The 19,297-nt window shown below is 40.7% G+C and overlaps 1 protein-coding gene across 5 annotated transcripts in view; it reads left to right on the top strand.

Annotated features, from left to right (window-relative positions):
* The window catches only part of CREB5 (cAMP responsive element binding protein 5), a 261,316-nt gene that overhangs the window by 160,209 nt on the left and 81,810 nt on the right, over positions 1 to 19,297 (top strand). The window contains exon 1 of one of the 5 annotated variants that reach the window (XM_069860228.1): positions 1,573 to 1,647. The exons of the other annotated variants lie outside the window; for them this stretch is intronic. Coding sequence (XP_069716329.1) covers positions 1,601 to 1,647 — 47 coding nt within the window. The 5' untranslated portion in view covers positions 1,573 to 1,600. Of the gene's footprint in view, positions 1 to 1,572; positions 1,648 to 19,297 lie in introns of those variants that run through there. 5 annotated transcript variants of the gene reach the window in all.

Raw genomic sequence — 19,297 nt, 5'->3', positions numbered from 1 at the left:
CAAGGCCAAATGCCAAGTCCTGCACATGTCAAATGCTGTGCTCAGGTTTGTGCCCCTCACTACTAGAAAGATATTGAGGTGCTGAAGCATGTCCAGAGAAGGGCAACGAAGGTGGTGAAAGGGGTTGGTGAAGGGGTTGTCAGGCACTGGCAGGGGCTGCCCAGGGAGGTGGTTAAGTCACCATCCCTGGAGGTGTTTAAAAGATGAGTAGATGAAGTGCTCAGGGATATGGTTTAGTGGTGGGCAGGTATGGTTGGACTTGATGATCTCAAAGGTCTTTTCTAACCTAGCGATTCTATGATTCTATGTAGCGACTTTGTAAAATATGCTGAAGTTCTTGATCTATAAAGAAAGGAGTCACTTTTAAACACTTCTCCAGTGTTTCAGGTGCTTATGTCTCTGCAGTTTGACATTGAAATTTTTAGTCCTTGGATTGCGGCAGGATGACCTGTGCTTAGATAGTTTCACTTCTTCTTCTTACTCAGGCTTTGCATTCTTTTGTGGAACAAATGTTTTGTACAGTGAAAAAAACCTCTGTGAGGGAGGAAACAGGAGGTATTTCAGCCACAGTCGCTGTATCATTTGACATCAGGAAAAGTTAGAAACTGCAATAGGATGCAGCAGAGCACTTAGCTTCACAGTAGCTTATGCTTGCATACATGAAAAGCTTCTTCTATTTTGGAAACTTATTACTAGTTCCACTTAGAAGCCTTCTCTAGCCTTAAAAAAAATCATGAGTATCGAACTTGGAATATAAACACCAGAAGGGAACTGTTTTAAATGCAGAGTAAGCAATAGCAGCAGCCTCACAGTGAGTTGGTTCGTAAGTTTACAGCGCTGTACGAGTTGGGGCTGTTCTGGTACTTTTTAAGTACTGGAGAAAGAAAAGTATCTCGCACCTGTCCATCTGCAGGCTCGCCAAAAAGGAGCCCCGTAGTTACCCTTCAAAAACACAGGGCTCAGTTCTAGCGCTGTGCGGCCAAGACAGAGAAATCCCAGTCTAACAGCAGAACCTGTAAAAGCAGCGCTTTTCATTCTCCCCCGACCCACACAAACATGCCGCGTCCGCTTTGCGGCTTCTCCGCTGCCCTCCTTGGCTCCAGCTCGATCTTCTCTTTACCCGTTTGCTGGATCTTCCTGAAGTCCAGACCACGCGGGCACTCCAGAACGAGTGCGTTTGTGCGCAGTATCTTCTGATCAGCCCCAGTCAATCATGTCAGCCCCATCCCTGGGTTTTCCTGTGATCCGCCAGGCAGCTGCGCAGGCCCTTCTGAGGCGGCACTGTTTCTTTCTCTGTTTACTCGTTTCCAATGGCAATTGCACCACCGAGTCTCAGTACGTCTGGAACTTGGCCTGGGGCTGTTTTGGTTACATTGAAGTTTTTGCTTCAGCTCTGCCAGATTTAAATGGTGACTTCACCAGCACTGAGCTAAAAAGGAGAAAAGGGGAGGAGGGAGGTAGTGTAGCGAGCGGGAGCGAGGAGGGAGAGGGCCAGAGCATTACATCATCACTTGGACGGGAATCAAATGGGAAGGATATGACTCACTCGGGCTAGTTAAGCTTTGGCTCAAGTTCTACATACACTCATTCCAGGGTTCTCATGTTCTGCACCTCAGCAGGGAATTCAGGCTCAGTGATGTCCATGAGGTTTGTTTTTAATTTTCTTTTCCTTTTCTAATTTCTATATACTTTTTCTCCCCCTCGTCTTTCTCCTTCTCTCCTCTTCCCCTCCCTAGTCCCCCTTTCCCACTCTCTTTTTCACTTCGACAGAGTTCGTTTTCTGGTGCATGTAACTTCGACTCTTAGCAGCAGAAGCAGTTTTTTTCGACCAAACCAAACTCAAGAAAGGAGCACAGCAAACTCGAGAGAAGTTTGGTGGTTTGTCGTGTTTTGGATATTTTTTGCCCCCATCAGTATGTTGCTCCTAATCGGAGGAGACAGAGAGAGAGTTAAAATGCGAGAACCAATCGCTTGGATGGTGATGTAATGCTGGAACTGCAGGGTTGTTAAGTAATGTGAGAGGAAGGGGGTCAGGGTTGCAAAGCATTTACCTGCTGTCAAGGGGCTTTAAGTTTATTATCAATTGCAGTGACTGTAGCTGGCTTCAGACTGCACTCTCTAATTATTCACAGACTCCCCTTTTTTATCTTTTATTATTAAAAGTAAAACTATATTACGGTATTTTTTAAAATGTGATATTATCACAGCTGCAAATTATTTTCCACCAGGGCTTTTTTGATATTTTTTAAATGGTTTGAAACTGGGTGTCCCTTTCACAAAAAGCGCAAAGAAAGCAAAAGGAAAAGAGAAAGGCAAAAGCAAAAAGGGGTGGTTCTTTGAGTGTAGCTGGCTAATCTGAAACTGTACGAAGAAAGCAGTTCAGCCTCTGCCTAGCAGAGTGAGTAAAAGCTCCTACTGTTGGGAATCTGCTGTAGAAAATAAAACATTTAAGGGAGGCACTTTGCAGAGCTTATCCCGAGGAGCCTCGGTATTTCATCCCTGACACTTGTCAGCAGCATTCTGATCCTAAGCTCACCCTAGGCTCATTACTTGTTCAATGGGTTGCTCTGTCGTAGTTGCTGGGATTGCTGAAATCCCGATCCTGTATAGCAGATCCCCTCCTGTCAAGGTTCTGCTCTCCAGAACTACCTGGGATTTGGGGCGTCTGCCTATATAGGTGTCCTTTGTGGGAGAGAGCACTGTGATTGTTTTATTAAGTCTGTCTGTCTCCCTACAGACCTTTTAGTCTTTTTTTTTTTTTTTCCACATAGCTAACAGACTTTAGGTCTGGGGGGTAGGGAGGAAAGGTAACTTCCCCAAGTTCACTGTGAGTACGTTACCCTTAGGGTGGGCCATGCAGAGTTTAACACTGACTAATCCCCTTGCTCAGGCATCGCGTGTGTTTAGATGTGGGATGAATGTGAGATACCAGCTGTGCGACGCTGTCCTCAGGATACCCATTCTGCTCGGAGGAGCTCTGCATCAGGTTTCTGTGTCAAGAGCTGTCTGCTTCTAAGATACTGCTTTCAGAAGTGCCCCCTTCAGGGGATTTCTGTCTCAGAGGGAAGCACTGTCTTTGTGTCAGCTGGATGAGCAGTGGGCCAAAGATTTGCTTGGCTAATTGAAGATAGCTTTAAAAACACCCTTGAGATTTTGGTGAATTTTTGTTTTAAAACCTGTATTGGAGCCTGACTGAGCAAAATACCGAACAGTGATGTTCTGTGGTAATGGCAAAACCTCCCCATCTCAGTCTGAACGAGGCAAGAGACTCTGACCAGCTCCTGCCTTCCCTTCCCTGTGGTATCCTTATGCAAAGCCATCTTGTGTCTGGCTGTTATATCCTCACACTTTACTCGCAGGTTTTTCTCAATGCCCTGATTTCCAAGCTCCTCAGTCAACTGCCTAAGTACAAACCATTGCTCATGTGCCAAACTTTTATCATTTGAGAGCCTAACGTAAGACCGCACCTGGCTCTGGCCCATGTTGCCGTACAGATATACCATATGGATTAGATTGTGCAGTGCTCTGTTGAGGATGTGTGGGTTGTGGAGGGAGCTGTGATGGTGCAGGAGTTCCTGTAGGATTTCTGACTCATATTTTCTCCTAGAAATGTTAGGGAGTGCAGCTCCACAGACCATCACAGTAAAGCAGAGAAGATTTTTCCTTTTGCCTGCCTGCTTAGGATGCTGGGGTGGACTTGTTTTCACTCTTTACTTTGCCACCTTTTCTAGCTGGAGACTTTGTGCAGGAAAAGACCATTGGTGTGATCCTAAAACAGTGTCTAGGTGTCTTGGATGATACTGGACAGAGGATAACAGACTTTGTCACAGTCCGTCTTTGCCAATGCAGAAATGCATCCTTGCTGTTTCTTTTCTACAAAATGTGTATAAAATACACTGTGCAGTGTGGCTTGGAAGTCTTTGGGCATCAAGTTGCATTCCATGGGGGATCCGTGTCTCCCATGTCTGGTACTAGCTATAAACATTTCACCTGGCTGGGAGTGCAGTAAAGGAGTAAGTCTTGGTGCTTTAGTCAATTTGGACTGAGTGGTGACTCTGCCTTGTGCTCGTGACTTTCACAAAGCAACTTCATCTTCTCCACCCTGCTGATTCGTGCCTGGTGAAGTTAGGTGGAGTGTAAAGATATAAATCCTTCTTCCCTTCCATAAGTTCATTGCAACTCTAAGTTAGAATTTTCTTCTGTTAATTAACTGATTTCAATACAGCACCACAGGAAAAAAAAAAAAAAAGAAACCGTTTTAAAGACTTTTTCAAAAAGTTGCAACTGTAAATTCCATATGAATACACACGTGTATGTGTGTATGTTTGTATGTATGGACATCACCTATTGAAGCAACAAAGCATCTAATTAATGTGGTATAACTGTCCTGATGAGAGCAAGACTGCTCTGGTTGTGCTTAATGGGTGCTTTTGAAGTGCACATTCATCTTGGATGACAAAAGTGAAAGTAGTTGCCTATTTTGGATTCTTCCAATGCTGGCTGCCCATCTTGGGCTGCCCATCTTGGGCTGCCCAAGAGCCAATATCCAAGTATGCCTGTGGACTTTGCAGCTCCATGGGCAGAGGTCAGCATCTCTGGCAGCTGGCCTCAAGACATTCAAAGCTGGGTCTTCGGGCAAGAGGATTTTCTTATTGAGGGATGATATCTTTAGGGACCTAATTTTTAAACAGCAGCCAAGAGAAACATTAACTGGACTCTGAAAATGAGCATCAAAAGATATATTCGGAAGTATATGCAACCTGTCAAACAAACCAGAGGCCAAACACACCAGAGCTGGGAAGCGATGTTTGCACTGGAGAGCCAACTGTGCACAGTCGGCCTGTGAAAAAAGGCAATCTGCTCAGAGCTGGGCCTGGCTGAGTCCTAGTAAATTTTCCCCACCGAGATCCCGAGTAACATTTCCGCCTGTGTCACTCAGTGTGTGCATTGGCAGAATATCTGCTCTGTAAGCTGTGTGATTTTAAGCAGCAATTTGGTGCTCCTAAGCTGGTCTCTGTACGTACAAGAGAATTGGCTCTGCAATTGTGGTACAAAAACAATAGGTAAAAATCAGAGAGCTTATTTTAATTTCACTGAATGTGATCCCTCTGCCCCTAGATTGCTTGGTTTTCCTAGCTCTACAGTGAGACTGTTTCCCTTAAACATTTTTTGAAGACTTGGCTGATATTTGTGAAGCCTAAAGAAATTTTCAGAGTTGGTGTGGCAAATGCTGAGGTCAGAGCAGGCTAGTTGTTGGGCAGAGGTGGTGGCAGCACTGGCATCACCCCACATTTTGGACATGGCAGGCAAGAAGACTCAAGTTGTCTCCTGCAACAGGAGTGCTGGTGCAGCAGCAGGCCTCCTCTGCCCTTCCCAGTCTCTCTCTGCTCAACTTCCCATCGTTCTTTTGTTCCTCCTGCACATGCCTGGGCCACGTTCAGCCCAAACTGTTGAGATCAGCTTTGCTGAAAATTACACTTCAGATCAAAATGTGGGTTGGTTTCCTCCAATATGAAGGGAATGCTGGGTCTTTCTCTGCAGCTATAGATAAACCAGATATGAGGGTAATTACATCTCATTCCTATCTGACTGTCTTATTTGCCATAATCTCTTTTAATCCCTTTGATACTCATCATAATAATGTTAATCTTAATGAACTCATTTGGTATTAATGCGGATGTGATTTGTAAGTTCAGATCAGGCTTCCCATCCTTGTTTAGCGTTCATTAATATCCACTTAACTGTGTTTATGCTCCCTTTCTCCTGCAAATGGACTTGCATATCTTTGTCTTCCACCTAGCTGATGTGGCAGTTCCAGTAGTGGAACTCTTTCCATGCTCACATTTGTATTTCCTCTCTGTTCCTCTTCCTGCTTACACGATCCCGGAGAAAAGACTGGTGGAAACACTGCATCCATCTGCTAGTGGCTTTCTGTACCTCATCGCTTACTAATTTCTTTCACTTTTGACATCAAAATTGAAGGAACCCTTATCATCATGCTCCTCATTCATTTAGCATTCCTTCTTAGATTGCCTTAGAGATATTAACGTATTATAGCCCTCATTTTATTGTCTCAGAGGGTGAACAAGTAGGAGACACAACCCCCAATCTTGGCAAAGAGCCAAATTATTTGTTGCTCACTGCAATACTCTCCCTGAGCGCTCTGTTTATGGGTGGGGTATTTTGCCCAAACGGTTTCCAACGTGACCAGCCGATTCTAGTGAGGGAGGACTACGTTTGGATGTTGAACACGATCCAAAGCTTATTTCAGTGAATGGGAGCGCTGCCTTGATGTGCTCTGGCTAAAGTCTGTAAACCTATCCTCTTTTCATTTCTTTGAGCACCCACGTATTTTTCACCATCTCCAGCTTTGGGGAAGCTCCTGCAAAACTACTGGTTCAGCCACAGGGATCCTAGAGACTAATGAACCTTGGATCCCTATTTAATGGGTTATTTCCTCTTTACGTGGGTGCTTGTGTTTGTTTTTAAATGTGGCATGGAATTTCTGTGTTGTGGTGCTTGCCACCTTCCCTCTCCACTTTCTCCAAACACATGCCTTGGTTGTCAAATAGTGTGAATTATTTTTCAGCTCCAGTGGCACACATTTTGCTTTTTAGGGCTTTCAAATCCTGACAGAGCCAGGAAAGTATCATTTATTTAACAAAGCACTGTTTATTCCATCCCAACTTCCATTATTTTTTTTATGTCCTGATGTTTCCTTGTAGCATCAGCTTCCTATGTTAAAATGAATAACTGTACTGAAAATATCTAAATTTTAATTTACTGAAAGATTTCTGTGCATTATAATAAAGACAGATATTGCCTTGGTAAAAAACTGCTAGTTGAAAGAAAATTTTAGTCTCAGTTTAGCAGAAGCTGTATTTGTGTAGTAGTCTTTATTTTAACATAGTATCTTTCATTCAAGAGCATCATAGGATATTTTGCAAATTGCAGCCATTAGTCAAACATATTAAAGGTCTTTATTAGTATAAATACAAGATGTATTCATATAAATAACAAGGCAGAGGGTTTTATTATCTGCTAAATTTATTATGTAGCTGCGGATATCTACAGCTCTTGTGCTGCTCCGTGACCATAAAGAATATGGATAGTGTGGTGCAGATTGATGCTGTTTCTGATGATCGATAAATCTGTGCCCATTAGCAGCAGTAAAATAATAATAATACGGCTTCATTACGTTTTCTCTAAATGTCAACTAGTTACCACAAGCCCTGTCAAAAAATAATGCCAGCAGAGTGTTTTACCGCACTGGAAAAGCCCATCTGCACCAGTAATTTTATATGCCAGTTTTAACATGAGGTAGTTTTTTCCAAACTGAGTCTTAAAAACCATAACAGAAAAACCTCCAAAAATCCTCCCTTGACCTCAGTTTTAAGGGCACTTAGTATCATGAAAAAAAAAAGTTCCAGTACTGTATTCTTTGTTGTCACTTGGTTTCCAGATCAAAGTGAACTCCTATTTCTCTGCAGCTAAGGCTGTGAGCTGTATTTCTTCTGTACTATCTCTCTCAGAACTGCAGGAGTACTTACAGCTCTGAATACTTTTAGTTTTCTGACATACTTGAAATAAGTGGGTTTCTTTTGTAAATTCACATAGCAATAATATTAGCTGAATAATCAAACTAAAGACTAAGTCAAGGTTCAGTTTATGGATTGCCTGAACTAACAGATTCCTTGACACTGGAAGCCAGTGTTGACAAATATTTTCTGTGGCCATTTGTATTAAACGGGGATGTGTTGCATTAAATGCAGATTAGTACAGAAATCTCTGTATGTATCTGCATGTGTTTTCTGTGTGTGTGTGTCCCCAAATATATTTGAGGCTGCACAGCAAAATTAACTTCTGTTATTCTTAAGCAATCCTATCAGAAAGGATTTAACACATGAATAAGATTCCAAGTTGCATGACTTAAGGCAGTGATGTAGGTATATACAGATGAATGACAGTTTCTTACTTTTAGAAATTTAAACTGTATTAGCACCCTTCACCTCTACCTATTAATTCAAGTTTTTTTCAGAATGAGAAATCAAATCTTGGACAAAGATTTAAACAATAGTTAAAAGGAGACATTGCTGTGCATCAGTCAGTGTTTAGTTTGGCTTTTTACTTGCTAATCTTGTGCAGTATTGAACGTTTTCCATTCAGAGCAAAACCTCATGCAGCTACTGCAATTTAGTAGATACTGAAGTATTTTGAATTAACAGATAATATGTAGCAAATTCCTTTTTAGTATTTAATTTAGCCTTTTTTAGTTTAGTTTAGTTTAAACTATTTTGTCGAGACTTTGTGGTGCACTTCGAAAGAACTGCAGCGTGATTCAGAAATACAAAATAATTTCTAAAAATATAGCAGCAACATTTATAAAAATATAATGAGAAAATAAATTAATAGAAAAGAAAAAAAACTGACTATAGAGTTATTTGGTAAAGCATGGATTTAGAAAAGTGAAATGTAGTTGATTGAAAAGTTTCCAACAAGGTTCAATAATTGTTAAAATTTGGGCTTTTGATGGACAGTTGTTTCAAGGGAAATTTGAAATTATTTCAAGAGAAAATACTTTCCCTTCTAAATTGGTAATTAGTTTTGCTGAGAAATATTTTGTTATTTAAAAAAAATCTCGAAAAAGAGTAGCAGGTTCTCACTTGCTGAATGCTGAAAGATGATTAAGCTTTTGTTCATTTTATTTTTTTGTTTGATGGCCAGTGTCTCTTCTAAAAGATTCTGTTACTTCTGACTTGTTTCTGTGGGAAAATGCCCTGAAAGAGTAGCAAATGATAAATGAGGCAATAATACCCTGGCAATCGCACATGTTACATTCCAGAGTTTTAAACTCCAGCCTCACCTGGTGCTTGGGATAAGTTCTTGACTGATAGCACAGCCAGCAGCAACTCTATCTGTGTCTCCTTTTTTCTGCTTTAAAGTACAGTACTCTGTCTTGGGGAGTCTTGTTTTAAAGAAGCAATGCTCAAATAAGAGGACTTTTTGGAGTGTAGATCAAATTGAACTGGATGTAGGAAGGGTACGAGTCTGCTGCTTCCTCATGCAGCACTGAGCATAGGGGTGCTGGATTTCGTGGCAGGTCTGCATCTGCATTTCTCTCTTGCACTCAGTAATTATCAAATAGGACAATCATTACATATAATAATTAACTGATTGGCTCAGGCTCAGATATTCGGATTCGCCCAGACAATCCCAGAGAACTTGGAAAGATCTTCTCTGTTGTAGGGAGGATAAAAAAGTATCTGCATCCAACCAAAATCTTAGGTAGTTTAGGGCAAAATCTATTTTGGATTCTCAAATAGCTCCAAGTAAATGGGCACCGCAAAACTGCACCGATGTTCCTGGGTGAGCCTGCTAAGACTTACGGCTCGGCAGCAGAGGAAGGTGGGTGAGTTGCATGAAGGACAGATGTCATTACAGATATCTTCCCTAGGTCACAAGTTTCAGCAAGAGAAATTCCTGTGGCACCTAGAGAAAGAAAGGCTCCCATAGAAGTAGTATGGCAAGGTGTAGCAACACGCAGCAGAAAGTTGATGCTGTCACCATTACTGGTCTCAAAAATGCCCTGAGCAGCCTGTTCTGGTCGTGTATTTAGTCCTGCTTGGAGCAGGAGTTTGGACAAGGTGACCTGCAGAGATGTCTTCTGACTGAAATTGCTCTCTGGTCCTGCAGTAGGCAGTGATGGCTATCTGTACCGGTTGGGGAAGCAGGAAGAATTTTGATGAGGAAAAAGCAATACGAAAAGCAAGTGGCAAGTTAAGAACATAGTGTCATCTAAAGCATATCCTGTGCTTGCTTGCATCCACCTCATTTTGAGAGGTAAAGAAAGCATACATCTCACGTAAGAGGTGTAACTGTACACTCTGAATTGCTGCTGCTGGGGAGAGAATGAATTATGCTTCAAGGTGGTTCATTTCCTAGGTTTCCCACCATGCTGTAAGTGACAGGCACCTAAGTTTTAGGAGGTGCCTGATAAAAACTCAAAGATTAAACAAGAATTCTGACAATCAGCTATTTTCATCTGAAACGTGAGCCAAAATGAAGCCAAATACCTTTTCAGTTTATAGACAGCTGAATGAAGTCTTTTTCCCTGCTCAACTAATCATCTGTATTTTCTGCTTACAGTTAGGAATTGTAATAGAATTTTAAATGCTATGAGAAAATCCATCTCTGAAGTATTTCCAAACCAGTCAGCTGCTTAAAATAACACTTATTTTTATTTTTATTTTTACAAAAATAGGGGAATTAAACCATAACAAACAAAATGTCTTGGCCTTCATGGTAATTTCAGCATATTTTGCAAAACTAGGAGATAGGCTTTGTCCATCACCATACAAGAGATCCATTTGCTAATATCCCTCTAAGCTCAAAGGTATGTTTTACAGGAACTTAGCTAGCAAGTGCTGTTCCCACTATAAAAGTAATGGCACGTTAATGCCTTTTTACAGTGAACTCCCTTATCCTGCATTCGTATTTGTCCATTAACTAATGACTATCCAATATGCTGTCATTAATATCACATGTAAAATCATGCCTTACCCTTCTGCATGCTCAGTTATTTTATTGTTGCAAAATTAATAATTTATGATGGAATATAACGTAAAGACTAAGGAACAGTCACTGAACCTGAGTTTTCACTCACAAAAGCCCGCGTAGTGATGCTGACTCAATCTTATATTTGTCTTGAGCTAAAAGGCGTAGAGAAAGATATTGTTCATATTTCTGAAATTTCAAAAAACTGCAGTCCTAGAGCAAACGGCCTGGCTCTCGCTATACTGCTGGCACATTTTTTCCTGTCATGCATTCACCTTGTTTGCATCCTCCTTTCTTGTACTTAAGACAGGCTTTGTCCTTTTAAAGTGTTGTGCCTGGCTCCTCAATAAATGCCAAAGATGATTTTGTACCACTGTTGTACCAGGAGCAAATCACTGAATCTGGACGCGTGGTAAGAACTTCCTGGCTGGAAAAGCTAATCCCTTTGGAAAACAAAACAAAAAGTCCCATACTTTCCTGTAGAATATAATGTTTTCCTTTTGCCTTGATAACAGACTTTCTACCTGCTTAATTTATTAATGAACCGAATCAGTCTTTAAGTAAGGTAGTTTTCAAAATATCAGTGTTAGATCTGTTTTTCATCAATGTATCTGTACTGATTTTCAGGTTTCTAACTGGCTGGTAAAATGAGCTAGGGAAAATCTAGGAGGGAAGATGTAAAAGAGAGGAATGACTTGGTAAATTAGGTTGTTTTTAATAGAACAGGAAATGAAGAAAAACTGACAGATTTAAGGTTTGTTTTGTGCTATTGGTATGTATTTGTGGCAGATGAACTGTTAATAACAAAGTTGTTGACTTTGTGACTGAAATTAAAAATAATAATTCAGGTTAACTCAATACCAATTGATTTTTTAATTGTGCAAATAAAAAAGAGCAAAGAACTTTTCAGGTTTACAAAAAAATTAACACTTTAAAATAAGCTAAGAAAATTTTCAAATTACTAAAGCATTTCAAACAGGAACATTTAGAAATGTTGAAAAACCTCAGTTTTCCAAATATCTATTTTTCTCCACTTATGAGATTAATTTAATACAATTTATTAGTACATTTAATAGTCTTGGTCAAATTGAAAGTGTTGCTTTTGGTAAATTTTCTATTTGACTGGGGGGAAAATAAGTCCAGCTCTAGCTTTTGAATTTTGCTGCAATTTTCTGCATAAATCTCGTCTGTTACAATGCAAGTGAATTCACTGCAATAGAGAAAGTATATTTAATTTGCACATACTCTATCCTCATATAACTTTGGAGTTTGACTTGCTATCATGAGACTTTAGAGAAAGCTTTTTGTCATTTCTAACATGAGCATGACACTGTTCACTCTATGAAAAATAAGGAGGTTGGTGCAGAAAAGGCTTTTGCAACTACTTTTTTTCCAGGTTGTCTTTGTCCTTACCCGGTGTGGGTTGCAGGGCCAGCAATGCACTTTGCTATACTTTCATCATCTCTGCCATTGGTAGAACTAGCTACGAGTTATAGTGGCTGAAGAAATCTTGCAGGGTTTGTAAAACTCTAGAATATTAAAGGAGGACATGTAAATTCATGTAGCTAGATGCTTGCAGGATTGGAGACTAGATGTCCGTAGAATATGATTGAAAAAACTTGTTTTCTCACCAGTGGCAGGTTAAAAATAACTCCGTACTTTAAGCTGTCTGTAACACCATTTCCAGTCTTGCAAGACCTCTGGGAAAGAGCTTCTTTTTGTTTCAGTGGGAGCCTTGTATGTAATGACCCGAAGAAGTTCAGTCCTCTTTTTGGTGCCTGTATCCACTGGAGTTTCAGTGAGTTATCATTTTGTCTTTCCAGGGCTTTGATGATTTGAAATACCAAAGGGACCTGGAAGGGTTTTCATTGTCCTGAGGACTGGTGGTCTGTAGAGCTGGATGCCCAAAACTATCATTGAATTTGAAAATCGTGTTTATCTTCTGATGGGAAATTTCTTGATTATTTTTTCTTCTATTTTGTTCAAGGAGGAGTCAGTAGTTAATGAGGAAGCCCATACAACTCCATTTCAAGGTTGCGCTCTTTGAGTCATAAAAGGAAGGTCCTTTGGGTGAGGCAAAAATGTACTAAATATTAAATGCAGCGTTCAGGATGTCTTTCTGATGGAAATTTTCCTCAGAAAAGAACGCAAATGAAAAATATGTAATCCTAAGTCTAAAAGGAAGTCTATCAAAACCTGTTGAATTTGCAGGGGAAGTGTGTGTTTCATGAATATCTGGCTCTGATACACTTTCAGTTGTTATCGTTTTTATCCAGTAATGTGGGGTTCTCATTTGGTTATTTCTCATTTGGTTATTTCTTTTTTATGCCGGTCCTTGATATGTTGCTTAAAAAAAAAGAAGTCTGAGCAGTTGAACCATATGTTTATATCATAGCTCCTAATGTCAAAGTTTTAATTGATTTTCCCATATTTGGGGTTAGGAGGGAGCTGTATCATGTTCCACGACGTCATAAAAACAAAAATATTTAAAATATGTTTCAAATAAAATGAGGGGGGAGAAGAAAAAATGCTTAACTTAGAAAAGATGTGGGATTCATTAACAAAGGAAAATACTGGCCACGGACCAACGGCAAGCCAAATGTTTTGCCAGCAGTTTGCAGTTCACAGTCATCATTGCATGTCACTCTGCCTCCTGCACCAGTCCCTCCAACCATATATGCCTTCCTTTTAAAGAGAAACCTGTCTGGTTTGAGTTGAATAAATTAATTTAGGTTTACTCAGTTTAAAAACAAAAATATAGAGGGCCCAATTTTATTTCATTATGCCCATGGGTAAAGCAGTCCAAGGTAATTATAACTGCAGTGCTAGTTGCTCTATCTTAATTAAAGAGGGTTTTTTTGCACATAGGGTTTTGCACAACATAATAAAATAGTTTGCGGTCTGGCTAGCCTCAGTGTCACAAGAGTGTGCTCACTTGAGAAATTGTCCAGCTTTTCCAAAAGCTGAGGCCCTTCCATGCGAGAGGAAACGTGGAGCTGCTCAGCAGAGCATAGGTAGTTTACAGTCCTTCCTATTTAGTGTAAGGGCACCATCATAAATCACACAGCAAACAACCTTTCATACAGTCTCATACACTAAGTGGCACGCTTGTCAGCAGCAATGAATGTAGGCTTCAGTAAGTCTTTAAGCAATAATGTGCTCCAGAAGTGTGCAACTTTGGTTACACACCTGTGACCAAACCTCTTATTTTTGCAAACTTTCCTTGTACTGTTTTGGGTTGTTTGGGATTTTTTTTTTCTTCTTTGCAAATAAGTATGATTTATTGCTTAGCAAATTCTTTTAAAGAAAAGGCATCAAAGACATTTAAATCATGCACTTGGGATGACAATTAAAAAACCCAAACTCAAATCCCAACAAGCATGGCTAAGATGGTCTGTTATTAGAAAAGTCAAAGGAGGCATGTTTGCTAGTTAAATAAATCAAGTAGAGTTGTAAAAACACTGTCTCAGGGATGATTAAGGGTAAGTGATTTTCATTACAACATTAAGTTACCCTTTCTGTTGTGGTGCTTTTTATATCACACCAAGCTTAGCTATTTACTTAGGCTGCTTTAAAAAGGTCCAGCACCCCAGTTACTTAAATCATGACCCAGTGCTTTGATTCAGAAGGATGGCAACACAATGTAGCTTCACTTAATGATCAGGAACCTGACTGACATGGACTCCTTCTTTGGGTGCTCTATCTCATCCAGCTGGTAAAACTGACTGAACTCAGTTTTGCAAATACCAGTGGAGAAAATACTTGGGTGGCTCAATTCAGTAAAATTTCACTGCCCCCAACAAGTTCCCCTCCCCAGCTGCTGCTACTGCTTTCCTTCAAGTTGTACAACTGTCCCTTTTTTGATATTAGATAATTGGGGCCACCAATTGTTCTTGACCCAGTGAGATCACAGTTGTGCTCCCTCAGTCATTGGCAAGGGCAAGGTTCACAAATATTTCTGAACCTTGCAAGAAATGTCTCTAAGTTGGAATAAGGAACATCCAAAGGTCCCAAGATGTTTCTACTCATTGACCAGCAGTGGATTTTGTTTCTTTTGGTTGGAGATGTGGATCCTCCTATGGAGAGGCAAGAAAGCAGACTTCAGCTGCTTGAACTGACACAGCTTCACCTGAGCTTGCATTTACAGAGGGGGAAAGTGTCAACAGGGTGTGTGTTGTACCCCAAGCTAGGACTCCAGCCAAGGGAAGGGCACCCCTCAGCTGCATTTGGGATGCTCTGAAGCATCCGTGCCTGCGGGATGAGGGGAGCTGGAACGTGTGTTGCTTGACAAAGCTACTCTTCCAGCCTCTGTAGGCATGGCCCGGGTCCTTTGCTGCACTGTGTAAGGCTGCATGTGTGATTTTACACATCTGGGCATTCTTGAGGTCTGCACGCCTGGAATTAGGCATGTGTAAATGGGGAGAATTAGCCTAGAGGTGGATCAGAGTGACACCCCCCCCCCACCCAATTAAGGTCAGAACATGAAAACACTGATTTACTTCCCACTCTCTGTGGTGATACTGAAGCAACAACATCCAAATACACTTCTAGGATGCAGCTGCCAAAGAAATGTTTCACAATGAACACGGAGGGGCATCCCTGTGGCAGCCTCATCTGAGGTACTAATGATTTCATAACCTGTTCTTTTGTTATGCAAGCTACAAAACCTGCTGAGACAGTTCAGCATGGGGGTGCCTGCCACCAGGGCAGGAGCCAGGGCACAATGGTGGATTGATAATGGGTTTCCATGTGGAACAGATCCGCACTGTGTGTTTTACATATATGGCTTTGAAACTACAAGAAAACAGCCACTTTCTATTTCCATTTGGATTAGAAACTTCTCATGAATATCTGAAATAGACATTTATTATGACCATAACTCTACCACAAATTAAAATCAGATCCCAAGTCCCTGTGAAAAAGAAGCTCATTATAACGCATGGAGATGTCAGAAATGATACTAAATGACACTTTACTTTAAACCCCAAATACTATATTTACCCATGGGTTAGGTTTAAATCTACAGTAGAAATAAGACCAGGAGCTAAGGAGGTTCACAGGGGTGGGGGACATCCCAATAGATGTATAGCCACAAGCTAAAGAACAAACAGCTGGTTGTATGTGTCTGCCAAATACAAAGCGTCTTGCCATATACACCGCTTCGTTTTCTTCTTTTAAGCCACAGATTACCTTTGTAATGTATCCTGTATGGACTGGGCCAGGTTTGTATGAGGTGCAATGTTGTTGCTATAGAGAAAGAGATAAGGAAAGACTTCTGTGTTGGTCGAACAGGTACACATCTGAATCATTATTCCTAAATGCTCATTTTTTCATCAAATTTTATGCATAAGCCTACCACTTCTTATCATGTAGGCTAAGTCCATGCTTCACAAAAATAGAGAGACCAGGGAAAAAAAAACCCAAAACATGCTGACCTGCAATCTGTCTTTGCCACTGTTCCTTACATTCATCGTATTTGCCTTTCCTATTTAAAATAATCAAACAGAATGACAACAGAAAATGCAAAGCAGAGCAAGTAAGCCATGGCTTCAGACCCCTGGAAATCAGCCATACTCACTGCTGTGCAAATTCCTGCTGCTCTCTGAGCTGAGATCATACTGTTGGAGATGGCAAGTGTATAGCACAGATCTGTATCTTTTTGCCATTGCTAAATATTAACAGTAAAAAATAAATGCAGGTGATACAACAGGCTTTGACCAGGCCTGTTATGTGACTGTTGAGATATTATAACCAGGTCAGTCAAATGTCTGGCTCTCTATGGGCCAAATCAAATAGATCTGATGTTGTTGTAAACTGAGTGGCTGCCACTTCATTCTTTAGGTGAAGTTAACGTTTTTCAGGTGTTCACCTGCAGTGTATCGACATGTCTCAGGATACATGTGTGACAAACACTTTGCTTATTTTACAGGACACATCTAGAAAAGGACATGTTTTCTTCTTTCCATTTGCCCTCTTCTGCCTCTTCCCCTTCCTAAGCTGATGGTCTTTTTCCTCTGGCCTCCCAACAACTCCAAGCAAGCAGCTTAAAAAAAATAAGAAAGAAACAAAAACAACTCATGTTTCTTGAATGTCAGCATGCTCTGACTTTTGTCAGGCGAGCAGGAGAGACATATTACGTTTTCAGAGGCCTTCCACTAACAACTCCAGGGTACCAGTTCCCACAGTTTAAAACTCAAAACGCTGAATGCAAACGCTGCAGGTGGTTCCAATGGTTATAGCGGCCCCGCACTGAAAAGCGGTACATTGCAGTTTGGTTTCACAGTATCAGGCAGTCAGCGCAAGTTGATATGACACTCTTGGTCCTGGGAGAGCTGTTTTCATAGAATCATGGAATAACCAGGTTGGAAGAGACCCACCGGATCATCGAGTCCAACCATTCCTATCAAACACTAACCCATGCCCCTCAGCACCTCATCCACCCGTGCCTTAAACACCTCCAGGGAAGGTGATTCAACCCCCTCCCTGGGCAGCCTCCGCCAGTGCCCAATGACCCTTTCTGTGAAGAATTTTTTCCTAATGTCCAGCCTAAATCTCCCCTGGTGGAGCTTGAGGCCATTCCCTCTTGTCCTGTCCCCTGTCACTTGGGAGAAGAGCCCAGCTCCCTCCTCTCTACAACCTCCTTTCAGGTAGTTGTAGAGAGCAATGAGGTCTCCCCTCAGCCTCCTCTTCTCCAGGCTAAACAACCCGAGCTTCTCCAGGCTAAACAACCCTCAGCTCTCTCTTTTCAAACCTGCATGTCTATGGGAGGCTCAGGCCATGTCTAGATGGGTTGCATAACTTGAGCCATACAAATGCAGTTGAAGAGGTCCTGGTCTAGTTAGCCAGGTTCCTCTGTGCTGAAAACTATGAGGTGACAAAGTTTAAAGTTATCCATTACCCTCAGAATTGCAGAAGTTAACAAATTCAGTTTTTGACAATGCTGATCATACTAGCAGTATTTAAGCGGTGGCTTTCAAAGGGAAAGTGGAGGAAAAAAGAAACAGTGCAAACCAGAACTATTCATGGAGTGTATGTGAACACTTACGGTTCATATGAAATGGATAATCAGAAAAAAAAATTAACAGCGTATAACTTCATACTGTAGACTCTTGGAAGTTGACAGAATGACCTGAGCTTTTGCATGACTGCCTATTGAACATTAAGCCTTTTACTCTAAATTGGTGCAGTGGATGTTTTCTTCATCTTCAACACAAAGTTCTGGTTTGTGAGAATGTTTCTGTTTTAGACAACACGTCTCTCAAGACAAAATAACCCCACAACTGAAAACCAGCTGTGAAACACTAAACCGGAAACATCACAACAAATTGTAAGGTAAAGATGTAAAATAAACCTGTTTTTCTTAGTGTGATGTAGCGTGTCGTTACACGCATAAGTCAGCATTTCAGGGTATAATTTAGGAAGATATCCTCATAGGTGTCATACAGTTTTATGGGCCTGATTCTCTTCCAGATGACTGTATTAGCAGCACTCCTGTGAACGTCAATGGCAAGAGCACCATGCCCAAAGGAACATCTGCCACAGAAGGATTAGCCTCTCCTTGTCTTTTTTAAGTGTACTGTACGTGCTGTACAAGGCAAATATGATGAATGCAAAGAATAGTAGGTAGCTGGATTGCAGATCAGCGTATTAGCTTCAGTGATGGTATCAAGAAGAGCAGCAAGGGTGGAGTTTGGTCAGTGCTTTCAGAAGAAATGCTGTGAATATTCCTGTTTCGCTTCATTAGCTAATCACAGCCAGGGGTCAGGAGAAATTCCTCAGCAGTAGTCTACAGCTATGAAGGTGTAAGGTGGGGATTTTTGTTTTCTTTTGAAGCATAAGACATTGATCACTGTCAAAGCTTCTTTTACAACCAGATGTAATGTATGTTATATACTGTGTGTTTATGGAGTGTGCTTGCATGAGTGTGTATGAGTGAGATTCCCAGTTGATTTAAAACCATTGTCTTTGGCAAAGCTACATGCTGTACACCATTGAGAATTGGCTCTATTGCTGTTGACATGTTCATGCTTTTCTTATTGTTTTCTCAAATTATTGTGTTAACTGTGTTACAGCTTGTCAGCTGTCTTTATTTTTCAGGGTTGTATTTCCTCAGTGATATTTTGCTCATAAATAAGCACATTTTGAAGGTCACCAGGTAGACTAACGTGCAAAGCTCTTTAGGAGACAAGTTTTGAATATACTTCTGGTTCATTCCAAAGAAAGATTCAAAAGAGAACAGCAAGTTCCTGGTAGAAAAGCCTAGAGATATTTGCATTTTCAAATTCTATTCCATTTCCACTTGCCTCTATTTAAAACATTTTGTAATGGTAGACATCCTTTCTGCTTTAAGTTGGAGTGTCTAAAAAAGTGTGTTTGGTATCTGGCATTACCGACCACTTAGACTTACTGCTTTTTATTATAAGTATTGGCTGGTTTGTATGCATATTTTTAAAACTAAGATTTAAGATTTACATATTATCTGGAACTCGATCTATAACTTGAAAAGCTACTGTAGCCACAATAAGAATGAAAATAACCCTGAACTGTTGAAAATTCAACTCGGGGCACACAAAGTGGTAATGACTGCAATAGTAGTTTTGTCGATATTTATAAATCAATGCAAACCAGAAACTGGATGTTTTGATTTATTACAGTTTCAATGTAACTGATACCCTCAAGTTTAGAGCTTTAAGCTTTGTGAAGTGCAATGTTATTGCAGGGCATGCATCCAATATTGAAAACA

Source organism: Phaenicophaeus curvirostris, chromosome 6 (genome assembly GCF_032191515.1).
Source record: "Phaenicophaeus curvirostris isolate KB17595 chromosome 6, BPBGC_Pcur_1.0, whole genome shotgun sequence".
NCBI classification, from domain to species: domain Eukaryota; kingdom Metazoa; phylum Chordata; class Aves; order Cuculiformes; family Cuculidae; genus Phaenicophaeus; species Phaenicophaeus curvirostris.
Note: the sequence above shows the minus strand (reverse complement) of the source record. Positions and strands in the feature narration are given on the sequence as shown.